The following is a 22045-nucleotide window of genomic DNA, read 5'->3' on the forward strand; positions in this document are numbered from 1 at the left end:
TAGGTAGATGACAAGTTAACGTTCGCTTCCAGCGGGTGCTGATATCGCAAACTAGGTAGTTGTTGGTAGTCGTAGTAGTTGGTAGTTGGATTGGATCAAATTGGATGATTCGGTGTTGTTGGTTTGGTTGTTGATTCTTCGTTAGATCTGGTCGGGTCGAATGACATGGCGGTGAAACTCGGCCCTGGATGGTGTGGCGTGAGCTACTCGGTCTCCTTCATTCTTCCAAACTCGTTCTGATCATGGTATTTCTTGTTGATTGGTAGTCGAATGGTAATCGTTGGTTTGGTTTGGTTTGGTTAGATTATCTGTTATCTGTTGGAAAAAGTGAGAAAAAGAGGGAGGAAAGAGGGGGGGGGGGGGGGAAGCTTTCACAAAAGGGGGGAGAGATGTTCTCTAATGTTTCTGCAATGAAACTTGTTAAATTGATTGGATATAATTAAAAAGTGTTAAGGAACTTTGAGTAAAAAAAACTTAGCCTATCTGTTCAAGACAGATTTGGTTATAAAATGGAAGACTAGTTCCATTATCGTATACCAGTGGTCCGTGGGTGGAGCCAAAACATTCTGTAGAAGATACGATACTGCAGAACTCCGAATAGGAGTATTCTACAGGCTCGATATCCTCCAGACTCAGACTTTCCTTGGCACAACGGTCTGCTTGATCATTGCCAGGAATGGAGACGTGCGATGGAACCCATACTAATTCAATCTTCTGGTTGTTGTTGGTTTGGTAGTTGTGGATCATTCTTCTTATTTCGGAAATAACTTCTGACCTGCAATTAGAAGAGGTGAGAAAAATAGATTGGAGGCTGCTTAGCGAGTCGGATAGAATCGCGGCATGCTCCGTGTGATTGAGGGACAGCCATGCTACCGCGTCCCTGATGGCAAAAAGTTCTGCTGTGAACACTGAACAGTGCGGGGGGGGGGGGGGGTCCTTTTACTGATGCGGATGCCTTTTGCTGGGATGCACAAACCGTAACCTGTTGCGGTACTACTCTTGGAACCATCGGTGTAGATCTTCAAATGGTCGGCGTACACGGAATCAATGAGATCAAGAGCGTGAGCTCTTGCTCCCACTGGGTTCTCGTGCTTGTTGGTACTCTGGATCAGCTGGGTGTTGACTGTCGGGTTGGTAAACTTCTAAAACGGAGTAGCCGATAGGCGGCGTTCAAGGATCGTTACTTGATCGAGCTGATGCTCTCTCAATAGATCAATGACCGCTTGCCCGTAAGAAATACTCCGATTCGTCTGGTTATTTCCGACACGAGTAAATCTTCTGATGCTGGAATACGTCGGACAGCTTTCGGACAAATACTGAAGTTTCCCCCAGAATTTGAGAGATAGCTCCTCCCTCCGAAGAGAGAGGGGTTTCTCTCCCACCTCCTGAAGTAGCGCCTCATTCTTCGTACCGAACGTTTTGATCCATTGTTGACCGTTTCTGTCTGTAGCCGCTTTGGTTGGGATCGATAAGACCATTTAGTTCACAGTGGTATCTAAGTCTATTATTGACCATCGTCTCAAATGTTTTACATAGAGTCGAGGTCAGAGAAATAGGCCTGTATGAACTGCATAGACTTTTATCTTTCTGCGGTTTTGGTAGAGGAATGACCATTGCCGTTTTCCAACTTTCCGGAATTGTACCATTATACCATGATTTGTTGAATAATTCTAGTAGAACTGTAGACGCTTCCATTGGTAACTCCTTTAACATGCTGTACTTGATATTATCTTCACCAGTAGCACTGTCTTTCTTACTGTACAGTGCTTTCTTCAGCTCGTCGAGGGAGAAGGGAGCGTTAAGATCCCGTTCATCCTCTAAGGGCGAATGATGAATTGGAGTGTGGTTGGTGTAGAAGGCCTTCTTGTTCTTTAGAAATTCTTTGGTATGGTTGGTATCAGCACTGCCGTCAGCATAACACTTGGCTAACAAATTGGCTTTTCCTTCATTGCTGTATTCTGTGGAATCCCTGTAACAAAGAGTTGGAATGGAAGAATTAGATTTTTTACCAAGCATTGAGTCTATTTTACCCCAGACAGATCTTAGGTTGGTCTTCTCATTTAATGAGTTGCAGACCTCCTGCCAGTGCTTTGTTTGTGATTCACGCAACAGAGCAGCTGTAGAAGCCTTGACCGCTAAGTATTCTGCCTTGGTATAATGGTCCGATTTCCTCTGAAACCGTCGTAGAGCCCGCTTGCGAGCATCCACGGCAGCCTGGAGTTTATCGGATCACCAGGACTTGGGTGACCTACGTGCAATGCCATCCTTAGTCCGGCGAATAGAGCCCATAGCAGCATCAGTAATAACCTGAGTCAACTTCCCAGAAAATCTAGAGACGTCCTCGTCCCTTGCCAGATCTAGCTTGGAACGAGTGAAATGACGCCTAAAGAAATCCCAGTTAGCCTTCCCTAGTCTCCATTTGCCTTGACACATGACTTCCTACTTCACAACATTGCGTGACAGCGTGATTTCAATGACAACATGGTCACTTCCAAGGGTCTCACTGGTTGCTTCCCACGTACAGTCTTTAGCTAACCAACTGCTTACTAATGTGAGATCGAGATGCGAACCAAGAGGAGCAATTGCACCAACATAAGTAATGCTACCATCATTTATGCTAACCAGGTCATTGGCCTCAATGAACTCAGCAACTTGTCTACCATTAGTGTCAGTTGTTGGCGAGCCCCACAATACGTGTTTGGCGTTGAAATCACCAAGCACAATATTGTCGGTCCCGGGCAACTGATTGTAAACATACTGATATTCACTGAATCGTTGAGGTTTGCCTTTGACTTCGGGTCGATAAATATTAACGATAGAAAAAACCTTTGACTTGTCGGTAAAGGATACCGCCTGTGCCTCCAGAGGAGCGATGGTTTTCAGAGGAACCTCACTATGGGATATACCATTTTTGATGTAGATGGCCAGACACCCACAACTTCGATGGTTGAGAGCATTAGGTCTGTTTAATCTGATCAAAGTATAACCATTGATGATAGGGTCTTTATTCCTTGAACCGAGCTTGGACTCTTGGAGAAAAACGGCATCATACTGCTTCCTTTGTAGTAGCTGTACCAGTTGGGTCTTTCGTTCAGGTACGTTCAAACCATTGATGTTCAGCTGTGTAAACCTGAAATTGAATGTGAAATAATTAATGACTTAATGGATCAGTATGGTTTTTAGCATGGGGTTTGGGGTGCCGTAAAAACCTCTACGTCCATTTCCGTTACTGAGCCAGTGGGCAGTGGTCTAGCTAGCGAAGTGCTTCTAGAGCGCTCAGTCACGGGTCTGGAGCCTGTACTTCTGCAGATGCTCCTTGACTGACGAGGTTGGCCACTCGTGGATACCGCCTTTACTTTTCTTGGCGTTTCCACTGATTTGGCACAAATGTTGAGTGTCTTTCAAGTCATTGCTATGACATATCAAGGTTCTGATCACGTGATCTTTACAGATGGAGGCTGAAAGTCAGTATCGGGTGTGTCCACATTGTACGTTAATAACGGCCCGGTATCTTATGTACATGGAGTGGCACAAACGATTTACAGATGCCATCTGCACTGAGTTCTGCTGCATTTCTTGGTTGGGTTTAGTCGTCTTTGTATGTCATCCCACAAGTGTTCTATTGGGTTTACGCACGACTGAGTGGGGGCCATAGCATTACTCTGATGTTGTGCTGTTGGAGGAAGGTTCTGGTGGCTATGGCAGTGTGTCGACGGGTGTTGTCATGCTGGAAGGTGTGGTTTCGGCGTCTTGCAAAATGCGGTACAAAGTGGGGTTGGAGAACGGATGGTTGTGATTACATGGCCTCTGCCTGGGCCTATATTCTTGAAGACAACAGGTCCAAGTTTCTGATTGATGCCGATTGCACCTCGTACCATAATGCTTGGTCCTCCCCATGGGTCTCTTTTAACCACACACTGTTCTGTAAATCTTCTACGCGACAATCGTACTCCATCTGCGGTGGAAACTCTCATCTGAGAACACGTGGATCCTCCACTGCTGATGTCGCCAATGTTGTCGTTGTTGTTGTTGTTGATGGACCAACGCAAAATGTTGCTAACGATGATGGGGAGTGAACACCGGGCTCCTGTATGGACGGCGCCAAGAGAGGTCTGGGAGGTGAGCCGAATTCGAACGGTATCAGCACTGGTTGTTGATGGTGGCCAATGGTTTGACGAGCTGTCTGTGCCGCTGTGGTGAATCTCTCATACAGATGTTGCCGCAGGATACGTGGACGTACGTGGACGGCCATCAGTGCTGTTGGTGGTGTTGTAACGAATCCTAAATCTCTCAATGGTTCGTGCACTACAGTTAAATGCATTGGCAATGACGTTGTCCGGCATTTAATCGTCCGATGGCTTGTTCACGTTGTTGAGAGGTTAGATATGCCATGAGCTCGCTGTCAGAACAGCAACTGAATTCTCAGTTTGTTTTTATACACAACTCTGGTACGTGTTGCACGTGCATATCGATTTTTCAGCGCATCACTTACAACTTGTTCCCACGGACATCTGACAGTTCCCAAGGTTCACAACTCTTATATCGAATGTCATACACTGGTCTTTTTAAAGTCTAAAAATCATATTTTTAAAGAAAAATAACAATTTTGATCGTGCACGACTTTGTCCAAATAATCTAAAAATGCGTCGTTTCTTTATCTGTTCAGTACATTAGCTAATTGAGAGATCCAGTATTCATTACATTCATGCAATTGAAAAATAAATATGCCCTAACTAATAATTAAACCAAGCTGTCTAATATATGAAATATCTTTATTATGATTTTGCTTTTGGGCATTCATTTTCTTTCCTGTTCTCCACATGATTCTCATTTGTAAATTTGCCAAGTTTTCAAGAGCTTTCGAGAATTAGAGATTTCCTTGTTTTATTAGAACTTAGCCGACTTAATCATCGGTTCAGGTTCACAAAATACGCATGAAGATAAAATTAAGGTTTGCACGCGATTGAATAAAAATTTCGACAAAAATATACATTTGAACCTTCCTGTCTGTCAGAATGCACTCATAGTCTAAAGGAGGCATTTCGTTTGCTATTGACGCGGCTTTTTTCCTACTTTATTGAGAGGATAACTTCAATTAATCTCGCCAAAAAACCCGATTTTCGGAATAGATTTATATGAAATTTAAGAGATATTCAAGGCTTTTTTTTTTGAGGGATTATTTTTTCAGGTAATGATCTACATTACAATAATTATAATTTGAGTTAATGTGTCACATGATAGATTACCTCCCCATGCTGATATCGGAAGTTAAAACGATGAATATTGATCAGAACTTCCGGTTTTATCGATTGGTAGATCGGGTATCAACCTTCTATGCTTGAAAGACTTTTACATTAATGTATTTTATCCTTTTCTATCTGTAATAGTATTTCCTCAAACAAGTATTCTTTGCTAAGTTTCGTGCTGATACATTTGCCTGTAATTTTGACCGTAAAGAGTCAGATTTGCCACGCGTCTAACTAATTGTACTTTTAATCTTAGAAACGTGATTTAGCTGAGCTAATCAGTAATATTATTTACAGCTGGCCCTCGAAAACATGTGTGTCAAGAAATATCCGCGTTGAATGTTAAAATGACGTCATTTCTTGAGTCGCTGCCATAATATAATGTATAAAAGACATAGAAATAGAAAGTGAAATTCCTGGAGTTATGAGGGGGTTCCTTTAAAGAACCCTTTAAACAGAAAGTCGGTTTCATATTAACTGATTTTTTAAGGATCTCATAAAACCCACTTTTATTTTCGTTCGCTGTTGGGTATTCAATAAGCCATGGTACTAGAATCTTTATGCTCCATCCAGGATCCAGCAATCATCCATAGTACTGTTTTGTCGGTTCGCAGACACTAACGTCACCTAATTCGGGCTTTCAGGTCCTCCTGATGGACATTGAGACGCTAATGATAATATGATCTTGATTATTCCAGCAAGTCTATTAGTTTTTAAATTTGTAAGTTAGATTTGTTTTCAAGGCTGTAGGATATAATCCAATTGTCGATGTTAATTTCGGGATTTCTGGTAATTTCCCTACAGGATGGAAATCTAGACTAATTACTAGACGAAATGTTCCTATAAAACCAGTCATTAAACCGACCTGATTATATTACTATTGTAAACTTACTTTACACCTGCTATATCTGTTCATAGTTTTATTACCATTGGGTGAATGGACAACTTAACACACATTACAGATAGACCTTTTTCAGAATAGAAAGGATTAACATTTGACTAGACTAGTCTCGGGAAACGAGACAAAAGAATGTGGACTTACTATTGAAGATCACTTCTTCATTTCAATCATGATTAATCAAAAATGAAAAGTGTTCAGATCTGAATAGTTCGTTGTCTAGTTGCCAATATATTCCGTCAAAACTGGGTTGGGACTCGCTGAGTGTAACTGATTGTAACCTTTTACAGGCTCAGGTGTTTATTTTTATAATCGACGGATTACTTCCTTATTGCCACATCCTAATTCACTCTACCAAACTGTTTTAGAAGTAGATAATAATCCTAAGCTAATCTAAGGGTATAAGTAGAACAACAACAATGATAGTATCTTGGCTCTAATAGGAAAATTGGAACCCGATAATGACCTTTATCAATCAATCAAAGAGTTTTCTGACATTTTTCCGGTGCATAACAGGAAATCTACGAATATCATTCCAAGACCTCATAAGTAAGCCTCACATAGCTTTTCTTTTTCTTTTTTGACTTGACCTACATTCGTAAAATTCGAATAAGTGTCTGATTCCTAGTCTGGGTGAAGCATACACTCTGAGAGTATCTTTATTTATGTACTATCTTTATGTATACCTCTTCTAGAATATGTTTCAGTATAAATCATCTTATCTTATTTCTAATCTACAACACGATCTTTTGCTTTGCTAAAAGTTTGATCTAGTTTACATATTTTTTCAGGAAGACGGTAATGAAATCTAGTGTTTTATTGTATGTGGGTGTTGATATAATGGATGTTGCAATATTAAGATTAGGTTAAATCTCCTTAAACCTGCAAATTTCTATATATAAGCTTATCTTGGTACAGTATAAGCTGTAAATATCCGTGACATTTCAGATTGCTGAGATCATTCGATTCTGTACAGATGTGATTTTTTATATAATATCTAACTTCATTCTCAGCACAAATAAATAATCCTTTGCACCGAGTAAACTGTGGACGCCATTCTTTCAATGTGTAGTTGGCCAAGTTTATTCCGTTCAAAAGGTACATTTATCTCGAATGACCAGAATATCAGTTTAAAAAAATGGAGTGTGATTTGAACACAAATGTACGTTCTATACTTACCGTAAACTAATCTTAGTTAAAACAACCTGGCATAATACTGAAATACTTAAAGATAGCTTGCCAGGTAAGGTAACATACACCCACTACCAGCTGTCAGAAATGATAACAAAGTCTGTAGTGGTTTAATATGTGAAACCAATCATCCGATTGTTACTAATTTCAAGCTGAGATCTCATACCAAGCTTCATCAAGATCGAATAATAAATGTAGTCTCTATCAGGCCCACAAGCCAAATTAGACGCATTGAATTAATTCAAGGGCAATAACTCCAATATCATTCATCCAATTATGACCTTTTTTGAACTTGAGATTTCATCAATATATACATGCATACCAAGTTCAGATAAAAAAAAATGCACCCTGTATCACGACAACAAGCCAAATTTGAAGCGTTTTTACTAAGTCAAAGTCAGTAACTCCAAAACCGTTCATCCGATTAAGACCAAATTCAAACTTGACCGAGATCTCATCAATATATGTTAAGTTGTTTCATCAAGATCGGATAAAAACTGTAGTCTATAGAGTGTCTACAAGCCAAATTTGACGCGTTTTTATTAAGTCAAGGGCAATAGCCCTGAAATCGTTAATCCAATTATTACAAATTTCGAACTTGACTAAAAACCTTATCATTATATACATGCATACTGAGTTTCATCAAGATGGGATCAAATTTGTAGCCTTCATCGGGCATACAATCGGGACGGACGGACAGGGGCGACGGCAATATACGTCCATATTTCCATGTGAGCGTAAAAAAAACGTTGCAAGACACAAGAAAGGTTGACAGGAGTCAACACCTGATTTTCGCCTGACTTATACTGATCTTATATTTATGAGGTATAAAAACTTCTATGAATAAATGAATATTTAATCAATTTACTATTCAGAAATAGCCTAATTCCGATAATAAATGATTTGTGAGGCGATACAAAACTACGTAACTATTATTATTACTACAAAAATCTGTCATTGTGTACTTTTACAATACCTGTGCTGTATCATTCAAGGGATGTAATTCATGTTAAAAGTATTGAATATTTTGGAAAGTTGGTCAGTCAGTAAACTTCCCAATGTAGAGTAGAGTAAATAATAAAAAAATGTTAATATCGAATCCTATGGGAACCTTTCCAATCTCAATAAAGGCTTGAAGTTATTAAATCTTACCCGTATTTGAGTGACCTAAATTGCTTTTTTTATGGAGTGTGTATAAAGAATTACTTTTAAATTATTTCCCTTGGAATTATTTGATAAAACAAGACATAACAAATAGACATTTTTACAGAAATTCTCTTGAGAATACCAACAATAACACTTTAGCGTATAAAAATTCCTATAACCCATTACTGTATTCCTGGTAAGATATGGAGTTATTGTTTTTAGACTGATATATAAGATCTTTAATTTAAAAAAATCGTAGAATTTGAATTCAAACTGTCATTATTATAAGAATGTTCATTTCTTCCCCTTACTTTAAAAGGTAGCAAATATAGCAGGGGTTCAGTAGTGTGAAGGAATGTTCGTGTCTATGTCTATCAGCACACTTAAAGCTTGTTATTACATCATTCTTATTTCCTGTTATTCCTGAAATTGAAAGTAAAAACCTCAATAAAATATGACGTTTGGACCAGTTAGCAGGTCTGGAATTTAGTGCATCTAGGGAATTATGTATCTCTTCAAATTTAGTAGGATTCCTATGATTTGGCCAATAATTTGTGTTCGTTCATTTAATAACAAATGTACTCAGAAAGATCTAAAAGCAAAATATGAAAAGAAAAAAGTTTGGTCGCTCGGGAATCCAATGATGGAAATTATCTTTGATTTTATTCATTAATCGAATTATCTTACATTTCTCTTCTAAAACATGTTAGATATAGCCTATTGAAATGTCATTAATAGTTATCTCAATCTTGTAGTTGTGAAAGTTAAGGGTCTCCTGATATTTAGAAATCGAAAATAGTAGACTCACGTCAGGGTACTAAAGAAATTGACAAGTTGATCAGCCAAAAGATGCAGTGAACATGATTCCATGCGGTTTCCATTATTCTCTAAGCTTGTTGTTTTCAAAAGTTCCAATCGCAATTGTATAATCGATGAGATTAGTAAATCCACTAACATACTATCATGGTAGGTAGATGACAAGTTAACTTTTGCTTCCAGCGCACTGTCCTTCCGGCTTCTAATTTTTATAGGCCACATATTGGCGTCACCCATGTCCGCCCGTCCATAATTGCATGTTCTTGTGTTTTCGAAAGGTGTTTTGCTTTCTTGCTATTAAACAAAACTCATAACAAGTTGGACGCAATGATAATCAAGGAAGACCCCTATTGAAAACCAGAAGTGAATGCCTGAAGGTTGAATGTTCCATATTGAAGATTGTAAATGTAAATTACTTACAACTAAAACAAAGCTGTCAGTGGGCGTATATTATCTTGCCCGGTAAGCCATTCTTCATATTTGGTAAAGAACACCCAGTTCAAACATATGCAGGTTTAAGATCACAAATATCTGATTCTTGCTCCTGAATTTTAGGTGAAATTGGTTAGATGTGCTTGGTCAAACGTGCCGACACTCTATAGGGTTTCCGACTGTCATGAAATCAAGCGGACTGATCTGGTAGTCCATTTGTTACAGAGGAAGACACAGGATACGTAATACTTCAAATATCTCATGACATTCAATCGCGGCAATCGAACGACTGAGACTGAATCCGCCAACTGTTCTCGCACCTGAACATCACTGAGAATAAGCTAGAGTGACAGTAGAAACAGAATGATTTATTGAAGTCCACTTGCATGAGATCTCATTTGAAAAACATCTGATTGTAAAAAAAATCCAGAACGCAGATGTCGTCATTAATCTGCGATTACTGTGAATTTTTATAAACTGGAGTTTCTATTATAAGATATTCTCGAGAGAATTATTTTCCTATGTTTTACGTGTCTATTTATAAATGTTAAGTTTTGCAAGAAAACTATACAAAAAACACAGAAATTGTAGCTTTCCTTAGAAATGATTTACAAGTAATTCTTTGTTGAAATTTTTTGAATGACATTATTTCACATTTAGCTTCGAGACATTTAAGACTAATCATAACATTTTCATTCAAAATGTCGTAGGTACATATGGACGAGAATTAAGCAGTTAATTATGCTAATTACAATACCATTAGTAAGTGCTGTTATATTGCTTCGCTGGGGCCTGTAAGAGTAAGCGCTTCTCCAAGATCGCAATTTGTTACAACTATAAATAGGTTTCTTTCAATGAAAGATAATATGAATAACATACGTTAGTTATATGTTTATAATAGATGTTATGAACTGTATAATACGATGTCTGTAAATGTATTTTATCTATTTCACAATACATTTTTTCATCCTATGGTATCATTACAATTGACAGATCAGTCAAATATCATTGGCAATATTAGTGTATGTCTTTCACGTAACAACAAAATGAAATGATACGCCTGAGCAAACGTTTGGTGTGTTTGCTGAAAATTTGTTTACTGTACACTCTTACGGTGACATAGTACAAAATGTGTGTCTTTTAATGTCTTTTTAAATATAGTGTATTGCTTTTACAGTGCATGTACTTATTGTTAGAATATGGTATATCTTACCAAACATGGAACAAAAGTACCGGCATTAAAAAAAGGATCGTGATGTTTTTATGAAATAAAGTCGTTTTAACTTGATTATGATTATGATTATTGAATAATGACAACTGTAATAATGTTAACACACAATAGTTCCAGTTTGTCAATTTCCAATAAATCGTGTCTATAAAATATATCATTAAGTATTTAGAAAGTGTTAAATCATGATTTCAATAATATTTCTATGTGAACACCATTCAGAATTCTACAATAGACTCGGTTGATAACTGAAATCTGGTTTGTTACCGACCACCAGTAGGATGTAATCATAGATATCATAATTTAAACGACGTGGTTGTACGATTAAAACAGATCAAAGGCAAAAATAAATGTTATGAAAAACTCTTAGTGATATTATTCTGAAAATGTGAAGAGAGAGATAAAGACAATTTGTAAAGGATACCACAAGAGTTAATCTAAAACAAAATTGTGGCTTCGGTGTAATACAATAAAACTGGTTGATGGAGTATGATTTTTATTTATCTCACCGTTGTTATTCAACGCAGACGACTTGCAAGGAAGTGCTCTTCTGACAACATGTAAAACCTGTGCTCTTACTTAGTAGAGCTTGTTATAGCTTAAGGTAATGTGTACCATTGACAGACACGAATTTATTTTCCGATGATTCGGGTTTCACACTGGTGACGGACATTGACACGCACGACCAAATCCTTTTTCCATTTTAGTCAAGACTTGCATTAGCTGATCCTTATTTTTGCAGAAATTTTACCGAGAGAAAAGATACTATACAGAATATTTTTTTTCGACTTAACTTGCAACTCACTTTCATATAAATCTTTATTTGGTGACCTGGGCCAGTGCTCTTATGAGACTGTGTTCTCATCACCACCTAACACTGACATGGTAGACAAGTTTCACCTCGCCACAATGAGATATTTATATAGAAATGTGCCTAAATTTCTAAAAGATGAGACAGACTGATAAGAATTTTAATAAAAAAAAAATCTATTATGACACTGTCATACCTTTTACTATGTATATTTTATTACTGTCTTTCAATGACATTCCATTTAATAGCGAAATTAAAATCGATAGTATTTTGACATAACAAACATTTTTGTCAACTTTTAATGGTGAATGCCAGACAACAATTTTTACATGTAAATCTGCGTATAAATGTAATAAAGCTAAGTAAGACATCCTACTTCTTTATGTGATACTTTGTTAAGCGTGAATCTTGGAGTCATCCATGTCCATCCGTCGGTCCACAAATGCTGGTAAACACTATACTGTAGAAGGCACAATCCCTGATGGATTTCTTGGTTTCTTATCAAAGATGATCCCCATTGCAAATCCCCCCTCCCCCCAAAAAAGTGTGTTATTGTCTACGTTCTTCAAAAGAGCGTTAAACTTTTATCTGGTTAACATTGTAATTATTGACAGATCAAATTGAAACTTGGTGAAATTGAATCAAGAAGGGATCGTATAAAAATCACAAAAACATATAATGAGTTACTGTAATAATTTTTTTTCATTTCTAGCTTGCAAACACAAGTTTTAGATATCTCTTAGAAAGATGTCTATCTTAAACCAGAGAAGGTTCGAAGGAAGTGACCAAGGGTTTCATACTGGTGATTGTTTCCTTGCTGCGAAATTTTGTATTTAAAATGAAAGCTGCCAGTCTATTTAACGCCCTTAAGGGTATGTCTCGCAATAAATCCCCTGGTCTCGATGGGTTGACTGTTGAGTGGTATGTGAGTTTTTGGGATGTGGTTGGGGACTCTTATCTTAATGTGATCAAAGCTGTTGCTGATAGTGAGGAACTTTCATCGTCTTTGAAGCGTGGTGTTATATCTTTTATAAACAAAGGGGATATAAAGATAATTTGAAAAACTATCGTCCTATCAGTCTGCTCAATGTGGACTATAAAATTTGGTCCTGTTGTCTAGCTTTGCGACTTAAAACTGTTGTAGCCGATGTTATATCGTTAGATCAAACATCGTGTGTTCCGGGTCGTGATATTTCTTTCAATATTTGTGCGATACGGGATGTTATCAACTATGTGGACATTGAGGATTTACCGCTATATCTGCTGAAAATTGACTCCCAAAAAGCCTTTGATATGGTATCGCATGACTTTTTGTTCAATTTGTTAGACTGCATGGGATTTGGTGAAAAGTTCCGCAAATATACGAAGATTCTATATAACGACATTAAAAGTTGTGTAAATATTAATGGCCATATATCAAAGTCGTTCCCTGTCATGCGATCAGTTCGACAGGGTTGCCCCATTGCAGCATTATTGTATGTTTTGTCTGTGCAGCCACACCCCTCCCCCTTTTAATTAAGGTAAATCCAAACATAAATGGAATCCCTATTCCTGATTCTGATAGGGTATCATTGGTGTACCAGCACGCTGATGACATGACCCTCACTCTGTCTAATTTGAGTTCTGTTAACGCTTCCTTTGATGCTCTCGATGAATATTGTTCTCTATCTGGAGCTAGGGTTAATGTAGAAAAATCCGAACTACTTGTTGTGGGTAATGCCAGATGCACTCAATCGGATCTGAGTCTTCCCTTGAAAATCTTGACTGACAGTGTTTTAATTCTCGGTGTACATTTTGGACCAAATACGATTCAATGTGATCGTCTGAATTGGGAGGGTAAAATCTCAAAATTCAAGAGGGTCATTGGCATGTGGTCGTCAAGGCAGTAGTACTACAAACCTTATGTCTTTCACTGGTTTGGTATGTGTTAAGAATTATAAGCATCCCTGAATGGGCGTGTAATGACTTAAACACGCTTAATAGGAAATTTCTCTGCGGTAAGGACAGCACAGGGCTGATAAAGTTTTCAACTGTTTTAGGCGAACGATTTCGTGGTGGTTTAAACATTCCTTCCATTTCATGTCGACGTGATTCATTTCGTTTAAATTGGCTTGCCAAATTTCTGAATCCTGATATTGACGCTACATGGAAACTGCTCATGTTATATTTTCTCAAAAGGTATAACAATTTATCGTTGTCGACAGAGTTGTTATTCATGAAGTACCACTCTAACCAGCTTTTGTTGCTTCCAACATTCCACCGCGAAGTCCTTCGTGCTTGGGATGAGGTCAATTCTGGGGCAAGAGCTTTTTCCGATGATTATAGTTTTATTATAAACCAACCATTGTTTGATAATCCGAATATTGTTCTTTCAAAGGGTATGAATAATTTTAGATTTGCTTTTTTAGATTCAGGTTTAATTACAATTTTTAATATCATCAATGATAATGTTCCTGGATTTTTATTGCCCATATCTATTGTTAGAATTATACAGAATAAGTTTCCTGATATTCCACATAATCGCATTTGTCACTATTATCATATTTTATGCAATGCATTTCCGCCATCTTGGGTTACAATTTGAAAGATACTAGTCAGCCGCATAGTCAGTATTCTAATGTTCATGTTGATGTTGTTGGTAAGTCTATTATTGTAGATTCTTTTACAGCTAAACGAGCCTATTGTATTTTAAGAAATAATATTTTTTAAAGAACCTTCTGCAGTTGTATATTGGAATGCTAAAGGTTTTAATGTCAATTTTAACAAAGTATGGAAGTCAGTTTTTTATAAGTATAAGAGTTCAGCGATGATAAATAATGATTATTCGATAGTGCATAATATTGTATGGACAAATGGGCGAAAATTTGTTTGTAAATTGGTTGCTGACTCATTTTGTGTCTTGTGTTGTGACAGGAGAAATGAATCATTACCTCATGTATTGTATGAATGTTCATCGCTCAAACTGTTTTTAGCTCAGTTAACTGATGTGCTGACTACTTTGCTTTTAGATTCCGGATTTAGTGAGGATGATTTTAAACAATGGATGATTTTCGGCTACGAAATCATTAGGTCTCAACATAACCTGTTTTCAGTTCTTTTATTTTCTTCTGCTCGTTTAGCATTAATTAAGAGTAGAGGGTATTTTATTTCAAAGCATATACATATAGATGTTTTTAAACTATTCACTGAAATTCTTAAATCTCAGCTTAGTTGTATTAAGTCGAAATATGGCCCTGGTAGATATTTAATGTTAATGAATTTTAATCCATTTATTATTGATTCGGGCGATCCTGGTATTGATTTGAATTTTGCATAATTTTCTGTGATATATATATATTTATTTATTTCATGCATGATTTATACGTGTTTTAACTGTTGACTTCGAATTTTAATTGAATAAATATATCAAAAAAAAAAAATTTTTGGAGTCATCCATGTCCATCCGTCGGTCCACAAATGCTGGTAAACACTATACTGTAGAAGGCACAATCCCTGATGGATTTCTTGGTTTCTTATCAAAGATGATCCCAATTGCAACCCCCCCCCCTCCCCCACCCCCCAAAAAAGTGTGTTATTGTCTACGTTCTTCAAAAAAGCGTTAAACTTTTATCTTGTTAACATTGTAATTATTGACAGATCAAATTGAAACTTGAATCAAGAAGGGATCGTATAAAAATCACAAAAACATATAATGAGTTACTGTAATAATTTTTTTTCATTTCTAGCTTGCAAACACAAGTTTTAGATATCTCTTAGAAAGATGTCTATCTTAAACCAGAGAAGGTTCGAAGGAAGTGACCAAGGGTTTCATACTGGTGATTGTTTCCTTGCTGCGAAATTTTGTATTTAAAATGAAAGCTGCCAGTGGGTGTGTATTGCTAGATATTTTATGCGATAATATTATAAATCCTCTTCTGTTATCGAGACCAACCTGAAGGAATGAGTTGTACAGTTCGATATCATACACTGTCAAAAACGAGAAGAAAGTGACACATCCTTAAGTGTTGTTACTAAGAATAGAGTAACATGATCTTGACGATTAATTTCAAAAAAGTGTGTAATTATACAAATAGAATTGAGTTGCATAAAAACAGAGTGAAGTAATAGTATTTGAATAAGAATTGATCGGAAATTTTCATGTTAGATTCTCGGTTGTCTCATGTGTCACGATAGAAGATGGTATCTATGCCTCATGTATAACAGTAACCGGGCCAAACTTGACGTTATTCGTGCTGGAATATGATACAAATGTCAATGGCAACAAACAAAATATCGCTTTCCACTCACTCTCAGAATAGAAACTGGAAAATTTGCAAAAATAATTTCAGATAAGCTGGAATTTTCTTTGGATTAAGAGAATTTATCTATTAATATCTTTTGGCTATACAAAGCTGGATAAAAATTGTGTTCACAATTCGTTTTTTTTCTATGAAAGATTTAGTTTTAAAACAATGTAATGGAATTTTTCTTATACTTCTTACGATAGTATTAAGTTCTCGAGATTTCGAAGGAGACTCAAAAACCGGATATGAAGCAGGAACACGGTCTATTTTCAGATCCATAATTTCTCTCAATAATTATAATGAGTGCGTTTGAACCGTACTAGTAACATCGGTAAGACTAGTTTGACAAGACGTTCTTTTCTTTTTATTTCAAGCCACCGGCACTTCATCAATCCGAAACAATTCAAAACACTGGCCTCCAATTACTTACTTGGAATGTTAAGTTGAGTTTTTGTACTGACACGTGAATGAAAGAGTTCCTGGAATCATCAATAATTATTCTATATAGAGACAATATTGTATAGATCTAGTATAAACTATCGTGTAAAGTTCTGTTAGACAAGTCTGCTATAATGCTTTATATCAAGTTAGCAACTATAGTGGGAACATTTGTTTTGGCGGGACTATTCTGAATAGTGATTTTCAGTCCATGAATCTGATTGACAGTGCTTTATCTCATACGTTGAACACGTGTTACGGATATAACACGGTTGGTTTTTGACGTCTGCGTACATTTGCATGGAACATTTGATTAGGTAAGTTTAAGTCAGATTTGTATATGTCGATATTTTGCGTGTGATGCTACTTGCAAATTAACTGCTTGTTAAGTTATGTATTGAAGAATAGTGAATCGAGAGTGAAGAATACCTGATAACTGATATTTTAAAATGTGTTTTCAGTATAAATCATGGTAGATGTATATGAGGAATCATACTGTGTAACACTATTAAATTCAACGGCTGAATATACTGTTGTTAAAACGTTTCCATAATTTACACTGTTAAGTTCTCAGTTGAATGATGATTAACCTTAGGAAATCTACTATACGACAATTTCTGGGTATCGTTTGGTATTTTAGGCTCGTGGATATTCTGGGAATATTTTGCGAATCATATTTATGTTTTTGAAAGGTGGTCTGTAAACATTTTCTGACAGAGGTGAAGATGAAACAGTATAATAAATAGAATATTAACATTTATGCCCATTTCACACTGATAGCAAGCATTTACAAGTTTATATCCACCCTTTCGTTGTAATTGTAAATTGAAGTTTATTGTTATTTATATTGATATATGATATATATAATAAGATGTTTTAGTTATCATATTTTAAAAGGTGCATAATGATGGGATGTTCATTTTCATAAAAAAAAGTATACTAGGAAATACTGTACCAATATTTCATTACTTACCCGAGGATAAGGGTTGTCGAATTAAAAATTTTGATGATAAGTAGAAGACAGTTTCGTGGTATTTATTAGTGGTATGTATGGTCACGCCGTGGAACTCTAGTAAAGGTTTATATCTATCTTCGTTCCTCTTTATTAATATTATCAACATTAATGACCATTATCAATTTATACAGTACAGTAATGATTTAATACAATAATACATATCTCTATTGGGAATATAATATTGATCAATTATCCCAATGAAAATTCTGCTCTTCCATTTACATGGTTAAGCCACTTGGCCTCACTGTCCGTCGTATATTGAACATTGACCCAGCATTTAATACCATGGTTCACCATTTTCGGCGTTCAATCGTACGTTGGTCTCATAAATTGACTCCCTTTTTTCAAAACTCCATCATAATGTGGAACATTTAAGGACTGGAAAATCCAAAATTAACCGTATACTGTATTTCCTTTTTAGACAGTATTAACAAGGCGAACAATTTTTGTGTACCCTGATTTTCAGGCAGAGGATAAACCAATGAAAGAAAAAGAGAAACTGAAATTCATAGTTAGGGGTATCTTTGAAGGTACTTCCTGAAGTCAATTTGCATAAACTTAAGACCCAAACCAACCTCAGAAAATGGTGAACTATGACCTTTAAGATGTGAGACAAAATCGAGGCAGTGTGTGTGACATCCGTCTTCTTTTTTACAACATGAGCCCTTTGCTGTTAAATATTGTAGTCCAATCAATGCTGGTGAGCTGGGTTTACTTCAAAATAAGCTTCACTGTTCTAATATATATTTCATTTGTATTGTAGCATCATATAATGAAAGAAGAGATGTGAAGCTAATGGGCAGTGAGACGAATAATTGACATGAGATCAAGAGCGGTAAAATCGAGATAAATTAAAGGCCATTAAACTGGAGAGTTTGAATGAAAATATACCACATGGGAATAAAGTTGTGGATGTTTAATACTTAGTATACTTAGAGCTGTTATTGTTTCAATTGGATACGTAATATTGTATTACCGCTAAAATTTTAGTGCTTCATTTGTCCTCATTCAAATAATGGTGATCAACTTTTGATGCATTTGAACGTTTCACATCTTGTGATCACAATACCATTTACTTCGTATAAATGATGCAATCGAATACAAGTATATAATTTTATAACCATTCAACAATTCGAATGATCTCAAATGTGTGAGGATTAAAACAGGAGTTGCATTCACCAAGAAAGTTTATTGTGTTCACAAATAGTGTTGAATTCCCTTTTTACACCCCTCCCCCTTTTCAGATGGTATTACTCAGTTGCTTTTACTGGTAAACACTCAGTAGAGGATTCAATATCCCTGGTTATTTTGAAATGAAGATATGCAATAGGACATCTTTTTCCACTATCACAATCGCCAATTCATCATTTAGTCAATATTTTCATTAATTATTAAAAGGGTTAGTAGCGTGTGTATTTCCTGGATATGTAATAATAATATAAGCCAAGTGAGATGAGAGGCACAAGATAATGTAGGCTAACATACAACTTTATACAGTTACGATGGCTAAATCTCCTACATATACTTCAACCTTGGAACATCTCTGTTCAGATATCTTTTGAGACCAGTAATAAGCCTCAATCATATATAGTTGAAAGCTGCGATGACGATTGTGCGATCTAAGCCCTTATTGTCTGCCAATATAATCGGAAGATGGCTTAAGCTAGATTCTAAATGATGGAGACAAAATAATAATACAGAAAAGAATAGGTCTGATACTAATTGTGGGTGTGTTTATTAAGGCTTGTGTACCTTCCTCAGGTGTGACTTATGGATTGATCTAGCTCATCGTATTAGCGCTGCTGAAAACAAATAAATCATCAAGTAAAGAAACTTGCCGTTCATCTTTAATAATTTATCGAGAAGTCATCATGGAAACAGTGTTGTCTATTAATGAAGTATATTACATCATGAAAGCCATACAATATATAATTCATATTTTTAGTTGTATCAGTTTATGAGGTGTCGCTTAACATATAGCTCATGATTGTATTACATCCATTCTTTAGTGATGTGATAACTCGTTCTTTTAACATGGTTAGCATGTATGGAATAATTTAATTACCATCAATGTTGTTGTACATGCATTTGAAACGAACAGATTATAATGTTATTCTTGATAAGAGCTTTCATTCTATACAGTCCGAAGATACTCATGACGAAATGCTCGGATGTGGTTTTCATATTTTAACGAAGGTTTTTAGTGGCTCGTCTGAGCAAACTTGTTTGTGTATTTCGGATATAATTTCATAAGATACTACTAGAATTGGATTAATGTACAAAAGCAATATGTCACGCAGAGGAATGCCTAGTTTCGGCATGACAAATCCACAGCAGATACGAAAGGCTCAGTTCGATACGAGATACAGACGTCTTCTGTTTGCTAGATTGCGTCATCCTTCACGACAAGATGAAGCAGAATATAAACCAAACCATAATCAACGAAATAAACAGGTAAGGACAATTTTCCTTGAACACCATAGGTAAGAAGCACAAGGCCTTTTCAGAACGCATACTTCCCATCTATGTAACAGCTATATTATAGTTTACAGGCATTTAGAGGGATTAATTTTCACTTAGAAATGGGAGAGATAGGACCTTTCTTATGCCCGAAAGAGTGAGGACGCGTGGTCCAAAGGCCCATCCCCTAAGTCCACCACTTACAGTATGCGGAATTCGGAATTCACAATGGAGGAAAATTTCAGTTGTAAGCTTAATTCCATTAACACTTGCTAAAGTAAACTATGATTGTCGAAATTATACCTTTAATTTTATAAGGTAAACAACCAATCCAAACCGTTAATCATAACAAAAACCTAGATATGGCCACCCCTACGTGCCCTAATCAAATGGAAGATATGGCCACCCCTATCTTACCCTTGACAAGTTATTACGAAATTTATGACTGCCTTAACAATGGTCACTAAAGTCTTTCTTTTGGCTTCAAACGGACCTGACTTCGCTTTGGAGACTCCTCTTTTCAGTTGGTGGTTATCTTTACATGGTATTATGACATTGTGTAACGTTAATGCAAGATTGCAGGGTATTGTATCCTCCAATAATACTAGTTACCAAGTACGATTATAAACTTAATTTTATCATATAGTATGAAACCTTTGTTCAGACGCCTGCTTTTTTCACTAAGTCTTGTCATGTTTCAACAAAATGAAAACGTCTGAAAGTTTTATCAGGCACAGCTTTTAGGGAATTAGGCCATTTTTTCGTTTTTACATCGCTTTGTCTTTCGGATAACGATTATAAAAGTGCATGTCTAAATTAGACTATGTGTTTTGTGATTTCTTATAGTGAAACACAAGCATGCATGGCTGTATTTTAGACATGCTTAAACGAATAAAATCGTTTTGAAAAGGACATTTCTTGCTTTATCTTGTTTATAAATGCTTATATTGATCCTACCTGTCGACATTCTTTGATTCCCAGTAAACTTCAATGGCTTAAGAAATAAAAGTAAACATCTAGAAACCCTAAAAGCTGAGTTGTTTGATGTCCTCTGTCCATTACCTATTAGTAAGAACTTTGATTCCTGAAATAACTCTTATGATATAAATAACTCAGCGATTAAAAGAAAACATTGTAGTAAACATAATAAATGATCCCCTGTTGATATCAGTTGTCAAGGCAACCTTTCCACTATAATGTTTAGATTGAATGAAAATAGAATAAAGAATCTTAAAATAAAAGTTAAAAGTCTACTGGAGTGAATGACAAGAAAATTATCAACTTGAAAATTAATTTTATACATAATACTTGGTAAATAATGAAATATCACCACTCTGGAATATAACATGCTCTGCAAATTATACATTGTTACTTCAGCACTTTTACTAGTTTTAATAATTTTGTCTTTAAAAGAAACAATGAAAGAAAGAAAAAAAACTTTCCTAAATAAGCATTAAATTGACAATCTGACAAAAACCTGACCTGTAAAACAATTTGAAAAGTAGGTAAAATTGAGTAGTGAATAACTTTTACAATACTCGTAATTGAATGAAAGAGATCTTGAAGGGTTTAAAAAAAAGTTCATAAACTGAAGGAGTGATAAAAAGAATTATTATCACCCATTAACAACATGTTTATCATCATAAATGACAGAAAACATAAGAAAATGCCAATGAAACCCATCATTATTCCATCAATTCACTCGGTGACAAAGTTAAGAAACTCGAAAGGTTGAAGTGTAACTTCTGGGATTTCACATTTAACAGGGTATTGTTTGTTTTACTACTGTCAACTGGTAGTGAACGAAATTTAAAAATGGTTATAAAATAAACTTTATTATTTGTCAAATAAATGGTGCTCATATTCGGCATGTCGTATTGTTAACATACCGCCTGATTATGGAATTCACGTGGAATTAGATTGATTAGATTAGATGGTTCGTTTAGGGGGTATATATTTATTTCTGTGAATTCTGAAATATAATAATTCAGAAAAAATAAAGGATAGAATGGATATAAAATTTAAAGTCTCAAATTTGGTCAAAAAGTGTATATATTCATCATTTGGACTTACCAGGTACC

The 22045-nt window shown here is 35.9% G+C and overlaps 1 protein-coding gene across 1 annotated transcript; it reads right to left on the reverse strand.

Annotated features, from left to right (window-relative positions):
• Nucleotides 1-240: 240 nt before the first annotated feature.
• On the reverse strand, nt 241-3955 carry LOTGIDRAFT_152093 (hypothetical protein; the record flags this gene model as incomplete). The annotated part of the gene is made up of 4 exons (XM_009045563.1): nt 241-315; nt 538-775; nt 2444-3130; nt 3876-3955. 4 exons carry the CDS (start codon nt 3953-3955, stop codon nt 241-243), a joined length of 1080 nt encoding a protein of 359 aa, XP_009043811.1.
• Nucleotides 3956-22045: the final 18090 nt, after the last annotated feature.

The sequence above is a fragment of the Lottia gigantea genome (genome assembly GCF_000327385.1).
Source record: "Lottia gigantea unplaced genomic scaffold LOTGIsca_1, whole genome shotgun sequence".
NCBI lineage: Eukaryota > Metazoa > Mollusca > Gastropoda > Lottiidae > Lottia > Lottia gigantea.